Here is a 24,051-nt window from a genome sequence, read left to right on the forward strand (position 1 = left end):
GATTAAAAACCTGAGTGAAAATATCTCTGCTAACCACATACAGAAATAACTAAGTGTGGATGCAATTCAGAGGAAATATTAGTCTTTATTTTGCCAAAGATCTTGTCTACACAACGTCCGAGCACTGATTTAACTAAAAGGGTTTAGAATCCAATATACAGTAGAACCTCAGAGTTACAAACACCAGAGTTACGAACTGACTAAATCAACCACACACCTCATTTGGAACCGGAAGTACACAATCAGGGAGCAGCAGAGACCAAAAAAAAAAAAAAAAGCAAATACAGTACAGTACTGTGTCAAACGTAAACTACTAAAAAAATAAAGGGAAAGCAGCATTTTTCTTCTGCGTAATAAAGTTTCAAAGCTGTATTAAGTCAATGTTCAGTTGTAAACTTTTGAAAGAACAACCCTAATGTTTTCTTCTGAGTTACGAACATTTCAGTTACAAACAACCTCCATTCCTGAGGTGTTCGTAACTCTGAGGTTTTACTGTAGTTACATCAGCGCAACTCCCTAGTGTGGACACTTATTTCAGATTAAGAATGTCCTATTTCCATTTTGATTAAGATGATTTCTTACCAATGTAAGCAAAACCAAAACAAGCTGTTCTTAATCTGAAATAAGCCCTGTCCGCACCACTCCGTGCTCAACTGTTAGACTAGCCCAAAAGATAAGTAAATCTTTCATATCGGTCTCCTACTTAAAATACAAGGCCCAAACCTAAAAAAATTTTCTCATGCAAAACTCCCACTGAAGTCAAAGGGAGTTTTGCATGAGTAAGGATTGCAAGACGGGGCGCAATATGTGATACAGGTGACTCCTTTTAACACAATGGGCCAAATACCAGTCTTATTTATATGGCTATAATTCCAGGATAGCTCCAAAATTGTGGGGCTGCTATTGGATTTACACTGGTGTAACTGAAAGCAGAATTTCATGCAAATACTGTCCCATCGACTTATGGCCTGATCCAAAGCGCATTTAAATCAAGCTTCCATTGATTTCAAAAAGCTTTGGATCAAGCCATTAATCAGAGACATGATGTAAACTTTTATTTTATACAAACAATGGGTTAGCAGGTTATTAGCAGGCCAAATTCTTAACCAGGGTAAAGTTTATATTGCCTGTCTCTCAACATATGACAATTTTATTTCTCAGATACACATGATTTGCAATTCTGTTACAATCAAAATCAGCTCTTGCCTATATCTGAGCTTGGAATTTGGCCCAAACACTTTAAGAATACTTCCTTTGGATTTTATTTCACTTATTTTGTCTTTATCTATTATAAGATGTGTGTGGGGGGGGAGGCGGTTTAAAATACATTTAATTTAAAAAATTAAGTAGCTATTATAAATAAAAATTACCAAATTACAAGATAAATAAAATAGTTCAAAACAACTTAAAACACTAAAACAAATACACATTAAACACAGAACAGTTCTCTAGCCTCCCAGATAACTGAATTTCAGATCACACACAGAATATATTGTAGGATTTGGAACCTGGACCCTCACTCCAGCTACTTTGCACCACTTCAGCAGTACAACGCAACTGGAAAGCCAATGTGTCTGGCCCCTTGAAGATTCCTCCAGTGTAGGAGGGCATATCTAGCCAAATCTATCCCAGCATATCTGAGTGAACGGCACCATGGCTGGAACATCTCTATGTCTTGGCAGTACAGCTGTAAGAGGCTGCTGGCTGTCAGAGCAAAGAGCAGCTGCCACTGGAGACCAGACTAGCAGCTGATCAGGCCCAGATTTACAGGTGTGGATAATGATGAGTAAAGGTCACTTTTGCCCCACATCACCATCAAACATGCACTGAGAGCAACCTTGAATCTAGGTCCAAGAATGTGAACATATATAATATTATATGGCATTATGCCACTTCCCTTATTACAAAGTCCTACAGAAAATCATATCCTCTCATATGGAATTTTTGAGCCATCCCCTAAAATTTAATAGAAATTATTCAAAATACCTATAGTGATAATACCCTCTATTAAATTCATAGTAACTTCTACAGAACCCTGTTACATTGCTAGAGAAATGTATGGGTTTAGTCCCAAATAAATTCAATGGCACTCTTCCATAAGGCCTGGTCCATATCCGGAATATTCTGTGGAAGCTGTTGGGTGCTTTTGAAAATGAGGAAGGTGCCTAAATACGGATGTGGGGCCCTGATTTATAGCTCTTGGATTTAGCTGAGTGGTTGATCCACAGTCAGATTTCAAGCAAACTTCCCCAAATGTGAGAAGGTATTTGGATCCAGTGTTCTGGTTCTGGCCCTTCTCTACTGTAAAGCAACCAAGAAGTATTTTTTCTCACATAAGCAAATGCAGTTTTAAATGTCCTGCGTCAGTCAGGAAGGGCCCTGAATTGTAAGAGTATCTATCCTCGCATGAGAACTTTGGACAGAAGTATAGGCAAATGCAGAGGAAGACTGAGCCACAGGGTTCCACTGACACGTCAAACAGTGATTCACTGTGCCTCCACACAAGTCACTTAGCCTCACGTTTATCCATTTGTAAAGCATTTACAGTAACGGGGCCCATCCTCTGCTCTCAGTCAATTCAGAGTCGTTCCACTGACTCCAACTGAGTTATTTTGTATTTTACACTGGGGTGTCACAGAACAGAATTTGACCCACTGGTAATATTACATATCTAGCTTCCTAGGTTTTAATGATAAAATAGGGCCCCAGGGTTCATAAAGCCCTCTGAGTTCCTTGGATGAAAGAATGCAAATGCAACCTACTCTAATCTGGTGTTGGAATCCTGTTTCTCATTTCTGGAATAGTTATTCTTCAAATACTTCCCGTGTGTCTTCTTGCTAACTCTGCTCTCTTCGGAAGTTGCATATCAGTGCTTTCAGATCAGAGAGGGAGTTTTGCTGCATGTTGTTAAGCCTCATTCTTAGCAGTTTAAGGCATGGATATGCTCATTACAGTACACCAGGGGTCGGCAACCTTTCAGAAGGGGTGTACCGAGTCTTCATTTATTCACTCTAATTTAAGCTTTTGCGTGCCAGTAATACATTTTAACGTTTTTAAAAGGTCTCTTTCTATAAGTCAATAATATATAATGAAACTATTGTTGTATGTAAAGTAAATAAGGTTTTTAAAATGTTTAAGAAGCTTCATTTAAAATTAAATTAAAATGCAGAGCCCCCCGGACCTGTGGCCAGGACCCGGGCAGTGTGAGTGCCCCTGAAAATCAGCTCGCGTGCCGCCTTTGGCACGCGTGCCATAGGTTGCCTACCCCTGCAGTACACCAACCTGCCTTGTTCTGTCAAAAAGCCAAATAAAGATAATGGACCAAATTCTCCTCTCAGTTACACTGCTACAGCTTCATTGATCCAATAGAGTTGCACCTGCGCACTAGAGAAAAATTCAGTCTAATTAAACATGAAAGCCTTTAGTTTTAGCTTACTTTACATATTAGTAGAATCCACATAGCTATCCATTCTTGCTTAATTAAACATAGCTTGTTTCCTACACAGGAGTAATCCACATGAGTTTTCCTCCTTTTCTTCTAGATTAGTCCTTGAGGGTAGCTGGCTAGTTCCTAAAACCCACAAATCTGCTGAAATCTATGTGTATCTGGGTAGAGAGGAAAACTGGTCTAACAGTATGCTGTCCCAACTTGAGGCCCTGTTTGCCTCTGTTCTTACCTTTGCACAGTGCTTTATGAACAGTGGACCTGATTCACTGCTCTGGTACACCAGTTTTACACCAGTGTAATGCCATTGATTTCAGTGGCATAAAACAGATGTGAAGGAATAGTGAATGAGGCTGTAAGACTACACATATGGATGTACAAGTCATTTCCCACATCACTGAAATGCAGCCATCTTTGATCTGGAAAGTGGTGGCCAACAATACATCACAATATTTTAGTGCAAGAACCAAAGAATACTACACCCAATTAATACTTAAGGTGAAGTCACCGTAGACAGGAAGACTGTAATATACAATTCAGAATTTGACCAGGACACCTTTATTTTTGCAAATCATGTAATGAGATTTTTAACTAGAGCTGGACACATTTTTTTATTGAAATATTTTTTAAATTATTTTTTAAATTATTTTAACTATTTAAAAAATAAAATGGCTTCTCATGTAAAACTTTCATTTTGGTCAAAAATTGTCCATTTTTTTGACAAAAAGAAAAAAAATGTTTTTTTCAAAACTTGAAAAAAGTTTTACTGCAAATCATTTTGAAAACTTATTTTTTTTAATTTTGCTTTTTCATTTAAAAACCAAAATATTTCTGAGGATTTTAAAAATATATATTATTATTAGAGACAACGTGGGCGAGATAATATCATTTATTTGACAACTTCTCTTGGTGAAAGAGACAAGCTTTCGAGCTTACATACAGCTCTGTAATTAAAGACTGTATTATAATGCACACATACTGGGGGGCTAAATTAAAGATGCACAGTTAACCTTATTTCTGGCATTTACCAACATTTGAGTGCTTGATTTTGCATCCTTAATGTTCTTTTGCAGTAGTTTTCTGTATTAATTTATATATAAAATGTAAGATAATTATTACTATTTATGTTAATGAGATATTGGGCTTGATTCTGCTTCCACTGAAATGAACAGAAGTTTTGCCACTGATCACAGTGACTGGGGGGACTTCTGTGTAAGCTTGAAAGCTTGTCTTTCTTACCAAACAGAAGTTGGTCCAATAAAAGCTATTACCTTACCATCCCTGTCTCTCTAAACGAAACACACAGTTGGCACTGAAAAGAAGTTCTTACTAAGGCTGCAAAATCCAGACCGTGAATCTGCAAACACTTTAAAATGGATATTTCAGAAGCAGCTGCTTCTGCAGCTACATTATTATATAGGCTAGGCCTCTGAGCTATGATGTTCTTTAATCAATTCTGACCTACCCTTTCTCTCAGGATATGTCAATTTTCAGTTGAGTCAGGGTTTACGTTGACCTTGAAGAACAGTTATATAACTGAGATTCAATATTCCAAAAAAGAAAGAAAAAATAGAGCCTGATTGCACTGAAACAATTAGAGTAAAATTGACTTATCATACTATGTACCATTTAAATGATCTAGGTATATATAGTAATATGGTGTGTTGAAATACACAGACTTATAACATAACATTACTAAAGCAATTATTGAACATATTGCATGTAGATGAAACTAGCTACAACTCTGTAGAACTGGAGAGGATATAAAGGATTTTGTGACTCTTACTAGTCTCAATGGGATTTCTCTCTCTCATTTAATGTATTTTAGGATTTTTATGAAGCCTTGATCTGCTTCCCCATGTCTACTTAGGTTTAATCTACCAGGAAACATAAACCAGTGATGTTTAGCAATCCTGGGTGTTTAGGGCTCCCTCTACAAAGTGTCAAAACATTTCAATTGGTCAGAAATAGGATGATTTTTGACTGTGGAATTATTTGATTCCATCTTTAGCAAAAGTACTTTTCTTCTTCGGGTCATGACATGGGCATAAGCAGCAGAGAGTCTGTTGCTAAAGCAGCATTAAAATAGTACAACTGCAAAAGATGCACTGTCCCATATGCAGGTCAGAAGCATCGCTGCACTGGTGCTTGGGACAGACGGACAGCAGTTCATGCAGTCTGCACCTCCTCTGTTCAGGAGCTTGCAAGATCTGCCCCTGGGATCTGCACTAGCTTGTCCTCTCCTATCTAAAGGAACTTTGCAGGAACTGCCCCCATTGTACTCCTGACTTGCCCAAACCTGGGGCTGCTGAGAAGATGGTGCAGAGCTGGTGATGCCAGTTCCGTGGCTGGGCGTAGAGGTCCCCTGCCTCAGGATATTCCCCAGAGGGGAACTTAATGCCTGCCTGAGGCCCCATTTTATCAGCCTAGCTGGCACAAAGAGACCACAGGACAATGACAAATTGACCCACCGAGTTTAGCAATGTCGGCGTGTCCACACACATATACTTACAAGGGCCCTGATCCAGCCACAAGCTCCCAGCAGGTGAACCCTCTGCACCCAGACAAAGCCCCCATTGACCTGATAATTTACCAGGCTTTTTTAAAATCTCCATTTCTACAAAAAAAAATATCACAAGCAACTTATGAACACGGCAAACATATTTTAGACACACACTGAAGATAGAAATACCAGCATGTGCCAGATCAGACTTTCCATCTAGTCTGGTACTCTCCAGTCCAGCCATAGCGAATATCTCACATTTCAGTGGAAGATGGAAATATATGTAATGCTGCTGCATATTGTCAAAAGAAAAGGAGTACTTGTGGCACCTTAGAGACTAACAATTGTCAAAAGAGAACGCCTTGCCAACTCCCATAGCTGATCAGCTTACGCCATGCAGTCTGATGTTCAGATTCCCCTTGCATTAATTGCGATATAAACACCCCCTCTAGTATGGCATAATATAGAATATCTGCTCCTATTACTCACTTCACTCTGCCACTCATAAGTTATGAGGTATCCCAAACTAATGGCAATTCATACACTACCCATCACCACACACATCTAATACACAGGTGTGGGCTCCTAGATAGCACCTTTCTCTCTACAGCTCCTGTGTTTCTCTTTCCTTCCCCCCTCCTTGATTCTGCCTGTTGTCATGGCGCTTTCTTCTTCGCAGCACGCACTCAGGGCCAGAGTTTCAAAGGTATTTAGTGGGCTTTTCCACTTCTAGCCACCTCAGCACCTTGCAGGATCCGATCTAATGCATCCAACTGGACCCTTCCCCAGGGGAGGCCCACAACAGGGGTTTGAGGAACCCAACTTCACATTGTCCCTGGGAGAGGGGATGTGTTTGAGACTTCCCAGAAGATCAGGCCTCTCAATAACACAGATTCCAGGCCTGGTGCGGGCTCCTACCAAGTCAGGAAAATAGGGAAGGTGGCAGGGCTCCTCTCTTGCAGGCTGACTACCCAGCAGACTCTGTGCATTTATGTCTGTTTCGCAGAGGCTGAGGGGATGATCTGGCCAATTCTATATTCCGGAAGTGCCCTAAACTTCCTAGAAGCTAATGGGAGACTTGGTTGTTAAAGGAATACATGATCAGGCTAACAAAGAGTTACCTGCACTTCACCTGAAGTCCCACTATCTGCTCTGAGGTACCGGCCCATTTTCTATGATTAGCAAACAGGTTTTGCTCAGGAGGAATTGAGAGCTGCATTAGTATTTCTCCATGAGAGCATCACGTACAGCTCCCTGTGGGTCAGCAGCCTCTGCCCCGCCAGAACAGGGAGCTGGCCTTAGTAGCAGCTATACTCTGCATGCCCTCACGGGTGTTTGGCTAGTCAATCCATGTAATAATAATCCCTCTGGCTCTAATATAGTACTTTTACAACCATAGATCACAAAGCGCTCTACAAGGGAGGCTTATATCATTATTCTCATGATGACCCCGAGACACAGAGGTGAAGCAATTTGCCCAAGGTTGCCCAACAGCTCAGCGGATATACTTGGGTTGTAAACTCTTTGGAGAAGGAACTGCCTTTTCATTCTGTAGAGTGCCTAACACAACGGGATCCTGGTTCATGACTAGAGCTCTTAGATGCCACTGCAATATAACTCATAAGTAAGAATAACAACAGTACAGTCAGGAATCCTTTGGTCACACTCCACGACCTACATCCCAGTCACGAGCCACCTTTTCATGGTGCTATGAGGAGAGTAGCATAGTTCCATGATACCGAGGAGGATTTGGGACCATTTGCACGTCTCCTCCACAGCCTGCCAACCCTACATAGAAACACTATCCTTCGGTATCCATGGTGAGGGCTGGGCAGGATCTGGCCATTAGGAAGCACTGAATTTGCGCTCGATAGTGATTTAAACTTCTGTCATTACAGCAAAATAGCAACAGCATGAGCTAGCCAGGTTTTAACAAGTAAATCTACATAAAAGCTTGCTCTGAAAGTGACTGCTTAATATAATGACCAGCTGTCTCTTCAATTCTTGCTGAGGCAACCTATGTTCTCATTATTATTCGCTGAAAAAAAAAAGCCTGTTTTGTCTATACGGGCAGTTTCAGAGAACTAATAATATTACTTGACAGACTGAGATGCTAAGTGGGTCTCCCCCCGCCCCAGCCATGCTATTCATTTCCAAAAAGGGGAAGAGTGCTGATTACTATGAATTAAGGCAGTGGCCAGTGTCTGTCTGTCCGTCTGTCTCTCTGGCCCAGTGACTGTGGATAAACACTTACATGGTTATTGGGCCAAAGAGCAAGAATGATTCTGTAGTCTAGGGGTTAGGCAGGGCATCCACCTAAGAGATGGGAGACCCCTGTGTCCAGTCCTCTGTTCCAATCACTCTTTCTTTCTTTATTCACAGTGGAACAGCTTCAACAGGAGAGACTGAGGGAGCCCCACATGAGGCTATCCCATAGCTCTGTGGTTAGAGTACTCTCTTGATAGCTTGGGGACCCCTGTTCAAATACTTTCCTTCTCCCTCTGGCAGAGAGAGGGGACTGGAACCCGGGTCTCTCATATCCCAGGCGAGCGCTCTAACTGCTGGGCTAAAAGTTACAAGCTGGGTGGCAGCAGCTGCTGCTGCTTTTGAATGATCCAGTAGGCACTCCCTGATTCCGCTTACCAGATCAGGCCCCCTGTGCAACTTAGGAGGCTGAATGCCTGTCTTCCCCTGGTTTGTATATCCCTCTAGGGCAGTGGTGGGCAACCTGCCGCACGCAGCCCGTCAGAATAATCCGCTGGTGGACCACACCGCTTCCCACAGCTCTCCTTGGCCGGGAACGGCAAACCGCGGCCACTGGGAGCTGCGGGTGGCTGTGCCTGCGGACGGTCAATGTAAACAAACTGTCTCGCGGCCCGCCAGCAGATTACCCTGATTGGCCGCAGGTTGGCCATCACTGCTCTAGGGCTTAGGTGGAGGACAGGCATCCAAATGTCTAGAAAGAGGCAGCAGTGAGCATGCCCAGAGGAAGATACAGGTGCCCAGGGAATTTTACTCTGAAAAATCTAGGCATTGGGTGAGCTTAGGTGCCTATGGGGTTCAGTGGGAGCCAAAACTGGGATTTAGATGCCTAAAAAACAGGGACTTATGTGCCTAAGTCTGGGGTTTCGGTGCCTAAGTAGCTTTGTGGATCTTACCCTTACTGTGTGAGAATATGATAGCAGTCAGCAGTGAAGCTTGGCCACTGGGTGACAACATTATGCTGTTGCTAAACCTGGTTAGCTGGTGCTGAAACCCTGCAGGGTAATAACTACTGACTCACTGGGGCAGCCATGGCTCATTAGATTCCATCCTGAGTAAAAAGGAGGTGGGGGCCTAGGACAAAGACCTCTCAAAGGGAGTTGTCATAGGGGTGGGGAAGAAGGGTTAGATGATATTATATTTTTCAATGATCCTTGTGTTCATTTAAAATAAACCCCAGGAGAGGGTGATTTTTTTTACAGAGTTTGTTACCGTGTGTCTGTTGGGTGGAGACTTCACCTGCTTATATTACTTAAATTGCAAGCTCACTGGGGTCTTTTTGTTATGCATGTACAGGGCCTTGCACAACGGAATCTGAACCACTCCTTTGGGTATTACTGCAATACAACTAATGTTATTAAGGTTCCACAGCAGTTTCCATTCTAATCTCTTGTTTTCACAAGCTCATACCTTTCTGAAACCTCTTGGCCTGAGACCCCTTTGGCTGTTTTTGAGTTATGAGACAGCAATAATTACACACTCACCCTTTCCCCAATTTTAAGAAAACTTTAACCATTTGGGGTTATGAGAAGGAGTTAGCACTCTTTTTTCTGGGAAGGGGGTAGGTACAGTGGTGGGGGGAGGGTTGTTTTTTTTAAAAGAAAAGTGGCATGTTCTGTGGTAATGAGTTTAAGGGCTTTTTATAGGTTTGTGGAGGGGAAACAATCAGATCATTTACAGGGAATTGGAAAAAAACCACTGTTGAGCATGTTCGGTGGGAAATAGCTAAAGCAGACTATGGTTAGAGTAGCATACGGTATTTGTTTCACAACACACAGACTGCTCAAATCACTGATGTCAAATTAAAAACATGTCTAAGCTCTGGGACATGCACTGTTCTTAACCACGGTTTATTGCTTCTTTTTAGTCAGCGATTGAACTCAATGGGCCTGAATCTCCATTTTGGCATGCTGGTTTTCCACAGATGTAATTCCACTGACCAGTGTCGTTCCTCCTGACTTAAACCAGTGCAACTGAGAGGAAAATCCAGCAGATTTTTTCCCCAGTGTTTTAAAAAGAGAGAAAATTTTAAAAAATTTAAATAGAGCCACACACTGGTGCTTGTTTGGAGTCTACCACATCACCTACCCTTGATGAGAATCTGTTTAAAAGTAAATTCATCTTTCAACACATTCACACCCGCACAATAACCATGAATGGAAGGATTTTGTACTATTCTACAAAAGCAACTGAGTGGAGTTCATTGATCTATTTGCTTAAAAAGCAGAAAGTAAATCAGAATATCCCACCCCCATCCCTCCCACCACATCCTTGTATTTTTCTTGCGGTTTTCCATTTAGGGTCACAGGGTGCTTGTGTAACACACTGGTGAGTGTGTGTTACAGGTTCCCCACTGTGCCCCATCCACAGGGGATATGAATCTGTTACATCTCCATCTAGAACGCATGTCTTTTTTAGCTCAAGCTGTAGCAGCTCATGGTTTTAGCTCTGGAGGTCCCCAGTTCTCTCCCTGATGTGACAGTCAAGATAGCAGTCACACGTGGCCCTTGCACAGATGTGAAAGAGGGCATGCAGGGGATGCAAGGAACACCTGGGGTCTGATCCTATACCATAGCTACTGGTAAACATGCATTGATTTCAATGGTACAGGATTGGGTCCATGGTCCGTCCATCACAGTCCTTGCACCTCTCTCAGTGAAAGATCTGGTTAAGGCCTGTGGCAGCAGCCGTGCTGGCCACCCCAAACGGGAAGGAAAAAATTGACCATGGCCCTTCCTCCCCCCATTCCACATTGGCCAGCAGACCAGTCCAGCAGCAAGGTGGAGAACACGCTGCGTTCCCTATTCCCTTTAGGTGGGGCACCTACGGCCTAATACAAAACCGACTGAAACCAATGGGAATCTCTCCACTGTGGGCTTAGGATCAAGCCCCAAGTGCTTACTGAGGCCTTAATAAATGGTAAGCAGCTTTCCTCCCCTAACTAATTGTAGCACATAGTATCTCAACATTTCCATTTAAAAATAATTAAATCACTGAGTGGCCTAAAATAATAAAGCCCAGATTCTGATCTGAAACTAGATTTTGTGCACAGTGAAATATAATGTGTTTACAACTTTGGCCAACCTTCTGCGTTCTGTGCAGTTACATACAGCTGGGGTAGCAATTACAAAGGCTATTAACCATCATGCGTCAGGGCATAATCTGGTCCCTGGTGTGGGGCTCTTTTGGGGTAGTACTGAACACAGGTGTACTGTGGGATTTTCATCCTTGTCTGAAGTATCCGATGCTTCAGCAAGATATTTTGGCACGTGCCTAAAGTTAAGCACATGAACAGTCCATTGACTTTACTGGGACGGTTCACTATTTAAAGTTAGGCATGTGCTAAAGTATCCTGGTGAAATGGGGCCACCAGCTTTTGTCAGGGACAGGCCGCCAGACGAGATGCATCATTGTTCTGTTCTGGTATTGCATTGTTTGTGTTCAAAGGCCTGCTCCTCCCGTGCAATAGAGAATTTTGCCATTGATTTCAGTGGGAAAGGAATGAGCTCTCACTGAAGGAACACTTAAGATTTTGAGAATGGATTTATGAGAAACTTTTGAATGGATTTCTCCTAAATTTTCTTATAAATGTTTTCCAATTTCTCTGTTTATTGATTAATCCTTTCAATTCACTGATATCTTATTCTAATAATTTTTTCCAATTTCTCTGTACATAAAAATAACAACAATGATAATAATAAAAATATTTCGCGGTCCGTTCAAAAGCCTCTGGCGCTCGAGATTTGGCTCACAGTCCGCCTATTGACTACCCCGATCTAGAGACTAAGAAGGAATGGCAATACGTCCAACTTAAACATGCCATCTCCCATTAGTTTGGCCCTGATGTCTGCACTATCCCAGACTCAGATGAACTGCTTTCATTTCTTCAGATATTACCCAGATTACCAAGACCTATGGGAACACTACCTGCGAATCTGGCCAGCAAACTTGAATTAAACATGGATTTCCTAGAAAAGATACAAAAGGAGGAAATAGGCCAATTATTTATATAAAACAAATTTTAGCCAGTGCTTTGAACTGCTCCTTGGACCTCTGGTTAAGATTAATCTAGTGGAAACTCATACGGAGGATGCAGTGGACCCCTCTCCGATTGTTCACAACAGGTGCCGCTAAGTCAGACAAATGTTGCTGCTGTAATTCAGCAGACGCTAATTTAACCCCCCATGTGCTCCACGAATGCTCTTACATCTGAATATTTGGCCAGAACTTAATTGCTGTTATTTTTTTCCTAACAAATAAAATTGTGTAACAAGCCAAACATGTAATTTTAAACCTAATGGATATTAACTGGAAGCTAAATAAATATGAAAAACTTTGGCACTAATAATTGCTAAAAGACTAGTGCTACAAAAATGGAAATCCAAAAAGCAACCCACAATTGAAGATTGGAGCACAGACATCATAAGGTTGGCCACCCTGGAAAGAAGTGTATACCATAACTGAAATACCCAGTCTCTCAGAGATATGGAATGCTCTCCTGGAAGTATCAGGATGATCCTATTAAATGCGTACAGGCCCCCCTCACCTTCACCTCTTCTCTGCCCACTTTCTTCCCTCCTCTTCTCTTTTCCCCTCCTCTAACATTTGCTTCTGTTATTTACCTTATTTTAATTTTTTTTCCCAATAAACAATGTTTGTTTGTAAACTGTGCAATAAAAATAATTAATTTATACTTTAACCATTCATATTATATATAATCAAATATTTTAAATATAGTTAAGATTAGATAGCCGGTGGTTGACACTTTATGAGAAGTTTTATGTATAGTTTGTTGTTCTATATACATTAATTTAATAAAAAGTTAATAGGAAAAAATTGTTTCACAAACTATAGCTGCATAAAATAAGATGTGAGATACTTAAGGTGATAGAGGAAATCAATGGCATGCCAGGAATAGGATCCAGGAGTCCTGAATCTCAGTTTCCTGCTCTCATATTAGGTTTTATGATATGTAAACTTGATCCTAAATAGAAAGAATCATAGAATCATAGAATATCAAGGTTGGAAGGGACCTCAGGAGGTCATCTAGTCCAACCCCCTGCTCAAAGCAGGACCAATCCCCAATGAAAGGTAATACTACGCTCCATTTTAATACATGATATACTCACTAGGATCCAAATCATCGATCTGGCACTTCAGTGGTATATAGCCTGCCAGAACTGCATGATCTGGTGGGACTGCAGCTGCAGAGACCTACATGGACTTGGAAGGGAGGCGCAGACAAACGTCCTCTGGAGCAATGGGGTAAGTGTAACCCACTGGCCAGGAGTTCTGTCTTCTCCCTCCTACATTTGACTGGGTCGGGGTTGGGTTGTTCATCTTCAAGGGGCCTTGTCTCCTGGCAGCTGTCATCCAGCGAAGAGTGCTGTCGCACACTGCCCCCTCAGGTTTCCTGTGGTTGCCTATCAGTTGTGAGGAACCAACCCCCATCATGGAGTCAGGGCAGTACTGTGAGTGCTGAATGCCTCCTCAGTGTCATCTCCTAGCTCTCAGGTGAACCCCCCATGCCTCTGTCACTAGTTTGGGTGGTTTCCTAATGTGATGGATGCTACTCTTGGCCAAGCCACCAGGGATTGCACTGGGGACCTCCACAGCTAAAAGAATGGGCTGTCACAGCTTGAGGTAACACTCCCTAGCTGGGGCTGTAACAGACTGTCATCCTTTGCAGATCGGGCAGAGGGAGGGGGAAGACAGAACTCCTGGCCAGAGACTCTTTCCCAAAGAGGTCACAAATATTATGTTTGTGTCACAATTAGAGTGGTCCTTTCTCTTCTCCTGTGAGAGCTAATGGCATTAGCAACCTCCATGGGGACAGTGCAAGGACAAAGGGAAGGACTGGGATCCAAAGAGGTTTGCATATTCACATGAGATGCTTTTTCTGAAAGATAAGCTCTAGTTCAAACAGGAATTATTTTGAGGAAGTTCCATGGCCAGTGTTATGCAGGAGGTCAGACTAGATGAGCACAGTGGTCCCTTCTGACCATAGAATCTATTAATATGTGATCTCTGCATCTACTCCTAGTACCTCTAGCCTTCTCTCTCATGGAATGTGGGTGAATCTCTATCACCTCCTACAGTCATGCACCATTCTCGGAATCAGACAGGGCTACCACCAATCCTTACCGTCTTGTAAATCAGCCCAAGGCTCTGGCACTCCAACCAGTAATTAGACAACATACACACTAAACGTTACCCTGGGCATTAAGCTCACCAGAAACAAAAGCAGGACAATTAGAGATACCTTGGCAGCCTAGCAACCACAGCTCAGGATCCACCCAACCATGTTTAAAGCTATGTCTAATATCTGCCTATCAAAGAGAGAATTCATTTGGAGTGTCTGTTTGAGCAGTGAAATAGGCTGATTTCCCACTCCCTCCTCAATTGTGAACAGAGAGGTGGGGTTTTTTTGTTTTAAATTCAGTGTTTCCCTGGTGCCACACACAAATTCAATACTAGGATCATTAACAAAGTGAATCTATTTTCAGAGTAAATACAGAGACCACCTAAGGTTGTATTAGCAACAACTAAGTAGGAGACATTACGAGATAAAAATGAACAAGTCTTTCTCATTGCAGCAATGAGATGTGCAGTGGGCACAGAGGTGGATTTACAGTGAAGCACAGGGCCCCACAACGACAGGGGGCTCCAGGGCCGGGCAGCTGCAGGGGCAGAAGCTTGGTCCTGCTGGCTCCTGGGGCTCCTGCTGCAGGCTCCGCACCCACCGGCAGCCAAGCTCCTCCCTCCCCCACCCCTTCCCTGCCTTCTCCCCAAGCATGCTGCGTTCCCGCCCCTCCCTGTCCCTCCCAGCGCTTCCTCCACCGCCAAACAGCTGTTTGCCGGCGCTCAGGTCGCTCCGGGATGGAGGGGGAGGAGCAGGACCGCAGCACGCTCAGGGGAGGAGGCGGAGAAGAGGTGGGGGCGCGGCCTTGGGGAAGGGGGTGGAATCAGGGCAGGGCGGAGCAAAGGTGGGGCCCCCGCACTCCCTCTACACATAGCCCCCCCAGCCCTCTGCCGTGAGCCGCTCAGGGCAGGGGGCTGGGGTGGGGCAGGGGGCTGGGAGCACCCCCATGATCCCAGCCCACAACCCCAGCCCCCTGCCCTGACTCCTGCACCCCCCTCACACACCTCCAGCCCCCTGCCCTTCCTGACTCCTGCACCAATCCCCCACATCCACACCCCTACCCTGAGCACCAAACGGGAACTCCTGCACACACACACCCCATGTTCCCACCTGCACCCCTCGCACCAAATGGGAGCTGCTCCTGGTAAGCACTCCACACCCCAACCTCCTGCCCCAACCCTGAGCCCCCTCCCGTACCCTAACTCCTGGCCAGACCCTGCACCCCAACCCCCAGCCTGCTCCTGCACCCTAACTTTCTCCCAGACGCTGCACCCCCAGCCCTGAGCCCCGTCCCGCACCATACATTCTGGCTGGACCCCACACCCCAATGCTTTTTAACAATTTTTTTTTTTAATAAAGCGCTCTTATCCAAAGAGCTTTACAATAGTTAGCTAACGGTACAAACAATATTTGGAAAGATCATTAAGTGGTCCGCTGAGACCCTCAGCGATTTTCAAGTGGTCTGTAGAAATATAAGTTAGACTAGAAAAACAATCAAGGTACCTCACTTTATTTTCATTTACTTCCTATTACTTATAGGAGGAGGATAAAGAGAAAAAGAACGAAAAACAGGGGCAGGGGGGAGATAAGAGAGAATGTTCTTTTTCTTGGCTGGGTCCCAAGGAGGGGCCCCAAAAATGAAGCTGAGCCCAGGGCCCCACGAACTCTAAATCCGCCATTGGGTGGGCAGCACACCAAGTGGATCTAACTGTATGACAAGTAAGGCATGTTTCACCCACACGCTACTTTGCCACTGCAGTTCGCATGGTGTAGCCTGTGCTGTTGCCCCCTCTTCTCTCAAGAAATGCTTTGTCAGAAAATAGGAGCAATACTTCACAAAACAGAAGCAAGAACTGACTCCAAAAGATTTCTCTGCTCTGCATCCCTGGGACCAAGGTTTATGCAAAGCCATCGTTACTCTAGGAAAAACTACCAGTCTCGTACCAAGATGTGAACATTGCTGGATGGTTCCATCGGAGCAACATTTACTCCAGGCTGCCCGATGGTCCTGCTGGCCCCTCTTGCCTGGATGTGGCCACTAAACTGCAGATGAGCTTTGTTGCTCGGCAACAACTGTCACAGCCAGGTCATGGGCAGTCAGACCTAATAGTCAGAGCCAAAGTCCACCATCACAAGACAGGAGTCAGCTGGGTGAGGAGACCAGGAGGTCAGAAGCAGAGGACAGATGAGATCAGAACCACAAGGCACGAACCAGAATCAGGCCGGGTCAGGATACCTGGGGTAAGCAGCAGGAGACAAACTGGAGATCGGGAACCACAAGTCATATGCCAGGAGTCAAGATGGGTTGAGATACCAGGAAATCAAGCAGGAGAAGCATAAGCAGGTAGCACAAGGCACAGAGTTCAGAGTGGGGCAGAGCCTAGTTGTTCAGACAGCTTCCTGATCCTACTGCTGGCTTAGGCAGGGCCAGGGGGCCAAACAGCCACTCTGCCAACTGGACCTTAGGGGCAGAGCCTCACACTGGGGCTGGGTTTCATGGGTCCCAGGTAAGCTATTGTCAGCATACTACCAGGTAGAGGACTAGAGTATGGCTGCTCCCACAAACCCTGCGGGCCCAGGTTTGAGACCTGTGGGTTATGCCAACAACCTGTTCTTCCTCCTTCAACTTGCTCCTTAAAACACACTTCTTTCTCTCAACCTTCCCTTGACAATCTCCTCTTTGGGGCAGCCCCCTCCCACTCTTGTGCCTGAACCATATGTGTTTTTGTTGTAGGGGGTCTAATTTAAGCTTTGATCTTGCAACTGGGGCAGACCCCTGAGACCCCATGGAGCTCCATCGACTTCACTCCACGGGAATGGATCCCATTCATCTACTGGGATGGTTTGCCTGAGAGTGACTGAGTTTTCCCTTTTGCCCCAATCTTTCAGCTCTCACTGTCTGTGTCTTTAGCATGATTGTGGCAGTTTTGATTTGAAGCTTTGGGATTGGTTTTGTTGCACGCTGCTGAAACGATTATCAATGTGTACTTTATAAATGATCAAGACTTGGGGCCTGATCCTGCAGTCTTTGCATACCAAAACCTCCCGTCAGAGTCAGTAGGAGTTTGGGGTGTGTGTGAAAAATGCAAGGATTGGGCCCTAAAAGGTTACATCTATTTCCCAGCGATCCTGCTTTATCATGAGAAATGTTAAAATAGGACACACTGAATTGAATTTAGCAGTCAAATGTTGCAGTAAATGAAGAGAGGAAACTATAGGAGATGCACAAATGAGCTACAATGGAACTGTACTGAGAAGTCAATAACAGAGACGGGAAGGTTTAATCTGAGTGATACAAGGTGCCGCCATCAGCTAAAACAGTCTGCATCCCATGGAGTTAGGGTTGGCTTCAGATTGCTTTAGAGCAGTTAATCTATGAGCCTGCTCCTGCACCCGCTGAAGTCAATGGCCAAATCACCACTGATTTCAATGGAAGCAGGATCAGGCCTCATTTAAGGGATCTTACGCTTCCCAGACCTGTTCCTCCCCACCCCACCACTATGCATTAACCCACCTGCATTAATGCACAAGGAGAACAGATAATTTCTGAAAACATTTACAGTACAGTTTATGCCCAGATGTTCCCAACCACCTGCAATAAGCTGAGCAACTCAGTCACATTTACAAATCACAATTCTTGTTCACTGACCACAGCCCTTCCTGCTCCGCAGAGCGGACAAACGCGCCAATTCAAACCGTAGAAGGAGATACAGGTATTCAATACTTACTTTCTCAGGACTGCGATTTCATTCTCTATGCTGCTTTCCTTCCCCTTCAGTGCTTTCTTGGGGATGCACTTGACTGCAAATAGTTTTCCACTAGCTCTCTCTTTGGCCAAAACAACTTCAGAAAACGCACCCCTGAAAGAAGGAAAAGATTGGTCTCAAAATATATCCTTTCTGTACCTGTACTTCAGGTGTGGACATAGGTCTATGAAAGCTGCTATACTCATTTGTGTTATCAAGAACAACATTTTACACATATATAGCATCTTTCATTTGCTTTATAAACTATGCATATGTTAACATTCATGGCATATTCCTGTTGCCAAGGCTTACTGATTAAATGGATAGTTTTAATAAAGAATCATGGTCTATTTTTATTAATTATTATTATTATTTGTATTACATCAGCACCTAAAAGCTTAGGCATGGACTGGGACCCTGTTGTGCTAGGAGCTTTACAAACACAGAAGAAACAGAAAAGTCCTTGCCCAAGGGGCTTACAATCAACGTAGTATAAGCACAGGTCTGGAACCTAGAACCTCCAAAATTCTATTCCTAGTTTTGCCACTGACTTAACATGTGACTTCAGGTAAGTCACTTAGTATCTTCTGCCTAAATTTCCCACCTATAATAATACTTCACTCTCTGAGGTTTTAGGAGGCCTTGTTCATAAATGTTCATAAGCGCTTGCTTAGTGATCCTTGGCCAAGATACTTGGAATAACTTCCCAATTATTGTTAAAAGTGCCATGGGATCTGAAAGGATCACCAGAGGTCAGGACCAGAGCTGTAAATCTCCCTTGAAAGATGAGATGGCACATTCAGCAGCCCAGTGTGCCCCAGCACCATTTGTTCAATCCTGATTCAGATGGAGAAGAAGAATAGCTAATGAGTCTTTTTACGCAATGTAAAACTAATCCTTAGAACAAACTGCTACAAGAGATTACTGAAGGAAAGAGCGTAAGAGGATTCAAAACATGATCAGGTATGTACGTGAATAATATGAACATCCACAGTTACATCAGATAGGAGAAAATGTATAAAGGATATATATGTTTGAGGGTACAAGCCAACCACTAACTTCCAAGAGTGGGGGAAAAAAACCCCGCCTTTAATGTATATCTCTTATATCTTCTTCTGAAGTATCTGGTACTGGTCAGAGACAGGATACTACACTAGATGAACATTGGTTCTGGTTCAGAATGGCAATTTCTACGGTACGGCTAATCAAAAAATATTTCCTGCAGCACCTTAGTTTGCCCTATAGGTCTCACAGCCAATTGCTTATCTGACAAGATAATAGCCTAAGGTCATACAGCTGTATTATCATATTTTTATCAAATAAAAAGAACGAGGATATGTTTTCCTTCAAGCAGTAGATTATTCTGCCAGCCACATGGCACTCCATAAAAAGACAAGTCACTAGCAGCCTGAACAAACCACAGCCATGCTCCAGCAAGCTCTTAAAATGTTAATATTTGATCACAACCTCATTAAACTGCCATGAACTTTCTCTGACTTTTCATTTCCCAGGATCGCTGGTTATCTAGGTGTCTGTGAATAAACAGAAGCTTTTCCTTTTCATAGCCAGGCTCTTCCTTCATGATTCATAGATCTGATGACACAGTCAAGCATTTGTGACCTCACAATTGCTCCCTTGGATGTGAAAGAACTGAATGAATAATTGCATGAATGGATAAATGAATCCAAGAAGCGCAGGAGGATGGTGATTAGGAAAGAGAACGCTTCTGTTTACACAGAAAGGCTTTTGTAGTTCATAGTAAGTAATAAGGAAACTATAACAGGAAGTTAGGAATAGATTATTGGGATTGCTACAAAGGGTATGTTGTGAATTTTGCCTACATGCAGAAGTGACCTTTTAAGCACGGGATAGCATGGTGTTCCAGAGAGCTTTCACTAAACAATGGGCCCAGATTCTGATCTGACTTGTGCGTTTCTACAAACAGGGTAGCCTCACTGACTTCTGCTCAGTGCTTCTGGGCTTAGATAATAGCTTTTCGGCGCACCGTGGAACCAACGCACTGCATTCTGGGGCTCACACACATTGTATCTAACGGCTTGAGCAATAAAGAACCAAGCAGGGCAACAGGATTTGTAAAGACCTATGCAGTGATTTCATTATGCCTGAATACCTGTAGTTATTTAATGAATGAAATTATTCTTTCACTTAGGGTGACCAGATGACAAGAACAAAAAACGGGACACATGGGGGGGCAGCCACAGGCTCACGCTCCCACCGGGGCCAGCTCTAGATTTTTTGCCACCCCAAGCAAAAAAAAAAAAAAAAGCCAGAGTGCCACCGAAGCAAAATATCGGGACAAATGGCGTCCTGACCGTACATCGGTTGGGACGCGGAACAAACAACTAAATATTGGGACAGTCCCAATTTTATTGGGACATCTGGTCACCCTACTTTCACGCCAATCCTAATGCTTAGAACAGCTTAGTCAATGATCACACATGTCCTGAGTCAGTTAGCTGCTGAGAACCTTCAATTCCCATTGACTTCTGTAGGCAATGAGGGTGCTCAGCCTCTCACTCATAGGATTGCCCCCAAGCACCCTCCTGTTCCTCCAAAGAACTCCTCGGGGCCTGTTCTCGGATGCTTTTGACGCACATAAACAACCCTGTGCTCTGCATGTGTTTGGTTGTGTATCACAGCAGTCTCTTGTCTTTGGCCTGAGAGTGCTTCAAGGAAGGGATCGCTTATCCGGGCAGCTCGTTTTACCTACTGTGTACATTCATGGTGCTGTAAAACTAAAGAAAGCTTCCATTTTGAACTCAAGTTCATTGACGTTCTAAAACAGTTAAACAAATGAAGGCCCGGCCTTTATGTTCCTTTTCAGTAGGCACTGCTCTAGGAAATGCCTGGGTTTCAGCTGTCATAAAAATTTTAATGTGTTTCCTCCTCCATTTACTGGCAAGACTCTGGGCACAGAAGTTGTACCAGACTCTGGATGTGAATTTACTGCCCCTTGAATGTTTCCTGGGAACTTAAGAGTTCTACTCACTATGATTAACACCGTATTTCTTTAATGGTTGTTGTCATTCGAAGGACAAAATGGGACGATCCTCGCTGAATGACAGCTTTTGGCGCTCATAGACCACTCTTCACGTTGTGAGTGTTGAACAAACACTGGGCTAGATTCATGCAGCCTGTGGTGGTGAAAAGCATCCCCAGAGAGTGACAACTTCCAGCAATGGTGGGCACCTACAACCGCCCCTCCTTTGGGGGCTCACAGCCCCCAAAGTGGCATCACTGGTTAGGGAGAGGATGTAACCAGGGGGGCAATGAAAGACAGCGACAACCTTAAGACTAAAAGGGAGAGGAGAGACATATCGGAAGCCAAAGAGAAGGAGGTTGTAGTAGTCAAGAGGGGATTAATTCAGGAAAGGCCCAGGGAATTAGGGATGGAGATCAAGAGGAAGGAAAGGATTGCATAGATATGATAGAGGAAGAAGGAACAGGGCTTAGCAAGAGCCAGAGAGAGAGAGGAATCAAAGGGTATGTTGCCACCACAGGGTGTGACAGCAGCAAAGCCATAGCAGCACAGACTTCAGCGTGCACAAGTAATTATCGGGGTTCTGGGATGGGCTTGCACAGCCTGTGCTCACGCACATACTGCCGGGGCCTGACTGCTCTAAGCTAGCTACATTAAAACTAGTTGGGGTTTGTCTACACGTGCTGCAACCACACTGTCACTGCAGTGTAGACATACCTACAGACAGCTCCAAACAGTCTTGGTGAAGTTGTCACCGGTGATGTAGGGGGGAGAGATTAAAGTGTATAGATGGACTGGAATTTAGTTTAATTGTAGAGCTACTGGGCCACATTCATCCATAGTTAAGGGTCTGATCCAACTCCCATTAAACTCCTCCTGACTTCAGCAGGAGCAGGATTGAGCCTTAAGGGCCAAATTCAATTCTAGCATAATCACTGAAGTTGCACCAGAGATGCACATTGCCCAGTTCAAACAGGAATTATTTTAGGGAGGTTCCATGGCCTGTGATATGCAGGGGGGCTGACTTGATGAGCCCCTTCTCACTTTAGAATCTATGTCTGCTATATTTATCCATTTATTTGTGCAAACTGTATTTCTCCCTCCCTTCCCCTTACCCCCTCTTCCTCCTCCTCCCAAAACCAACCAAGCATCAGAACATTCTGCCACCTCATTATTCGGAATTGACTCTCTTACCCCAGCTTCCAACATTTCAATCCTTCCCACTAGTTCCCACAATAGCAACTTTTCCCCTGAATTCAAGGAGGCAGACCTACAGCCTCTTATAAGGTCACCACCAACTCTTCCCCAGAAATGAACAAATGCAAATGGAGGCATAGGAAACCACAGTCATTACCCATTTCTGTTCTCATGTTTTGTTCATGTATGTCCTATATCCCTTACTTCCCTTCCTAGCCAGAGCACTCCAGAACCACTGAGCCCATCAGTCCAGCTAGAGAATATTTTTATTCTAAGGCTCTAATGTCTCCTTTAACATCAAGATTTTAATCAAGAGCAAAAATTTAGTTCTGGGGTCTTCAATATTTTGAAATCTTTGTTTCTCTCTAGGGTTAAAATAAGCAAGAGTTCTGCATGTTACTCTCTATAAAAGGCTGCTTAGTTTTAGTAAACACTGTATACCCAACATCAAAGCAGCATGATTATCAAGGACACAGATTTTATTAAACATCACTAGGGATAATAAGTAAATTCAATCCAAAATCCAGTCTTATTCCATCCTGAGTTAGTTATTTCCATTGTACACTACAATGCTTTTCTGAACTCTGTTCCCTAATATTTTCTGGACAGACAACTTTATATGCAGTATTAGCCGTGTGGGGGCTCGCAGACACTTGCCGATCATTCCATGGTGTTAGTTTACAGCAACCCACTTTTACCTTTGGGTTTTTTCCTCCCTCCCTTGTTGACCGCAAATGCAATCTTTATAGATGAATGAATGCAATTTATAAAGTATGTTTCATCCAAAAATCCCAAAGCTTTCTCCTACTGGGTGGAAGGCAGCAACTGTTTAACAGCGCCCTGCAACATTACAAGACAAAAGTGTAGAAAGAACAGGGGGAATTTTTAGACAAGCAGAATGCAACCGCACACCTGGAATTTGTACAGGACACTGAACCCTCTAATCTCACAAGAAGTGCCACATGATCTTTAATGACAAGAAGAGATTCAAGATTTCCCATTTGCATCTCATACAAATAGCACATTCCAGCATGCCCCGGCACTGGCGCAGTAACAGACTACGTGAACCTCCATCGATATTTCCCATAGAACTTGAGTTTTCTTTGGGAGTTTCCTTTCCAAGTGTTGATCAGACTCCAGTCTGCTGCTAAGCTGATGAGTTCTATCAAATGACATCCCACATGGTATTGCTGCTGGAAGGATGGTGCATGTAGTCTGCTAAGACTGGTAGATCCATTACTCAGACCGTGGGGAAAGCTAGGGAAGGAAGTAGTCAGTTCCCTCCTGATTCTAAGGTGATCAAAGTATTAAGGCCTCTATTTAGCAAAACACTTATGCACATGCTTAAGTCCATCCCCTCTTCAACAAAGCACTTCTGCATTTGCTTAACTTTAAGCTTGTGCTTACATCACTGAAGCAAACAGGATGTAAGCACATACCTACAGTCAAGCACATGCTTAAATGCTTTCCTGCATCAGGGCCTAAATCCGTGATGCACATAGCCTGTCTCTCTACAAAGTTCTCATAAGTCCCTCTCCTGCTAACATTTAAGTATGAGAAACTTTTTGCATGTGAGTGTGCCCATTGCATTTAATGAGGCTATGAAGGTGCTTAAGTGTTTGCCAGATCCACTCCCTAGGGAGCAGTCTTATGGAAGCTACATTTCCAAACTAGTTGTGGAGTCCTGAAACTGTGAAAGGCAAGACTATGCTGGGGATGACAGAATCAATGACAAAAATCAATGTCTTTACAAAC

General features: G+C 43.6%; 1 protein-coding gene across 2 annotated transcripts in view; it reads right to left on the reverse strand.

Annotated features, from left to right (window-relative positions):
• CAMK1D (calcium/calmodulin dependent protein kinase ID) overlaps window positions 1-24,051 on the reverse strand; it is a 370,342-nt gene that overhangs the window by 194,671 nt on the left and 151,620 nt on the right. For both annotated transcript variants that reach the window (XM_074942617.1, XM_074942618.1), the window contains one exon: window positions 18,081-18,212. In XM_074942617.1, the coding sequence (XP_074798718.1) occupies window positions 18,081-18,212 (132 nt within the window). The remainder of the gene's footprint in view (window positions 1-18,080; window positions 18,213-24,051) is intronic.

Source organism: Natator depressus, chromosome 1 (genome assembly GCF_965152275.1).
Source record: "Natator depressus isolate rNatDep1 chromosome 1, rNatDep2.hap1, whole genome shotgun sequence".
NCBI classification, from domain to species: Eukaryota; Metazoa; Chordata; order Testudines; family Cheloniidae; genus Natator; species Natator depressus.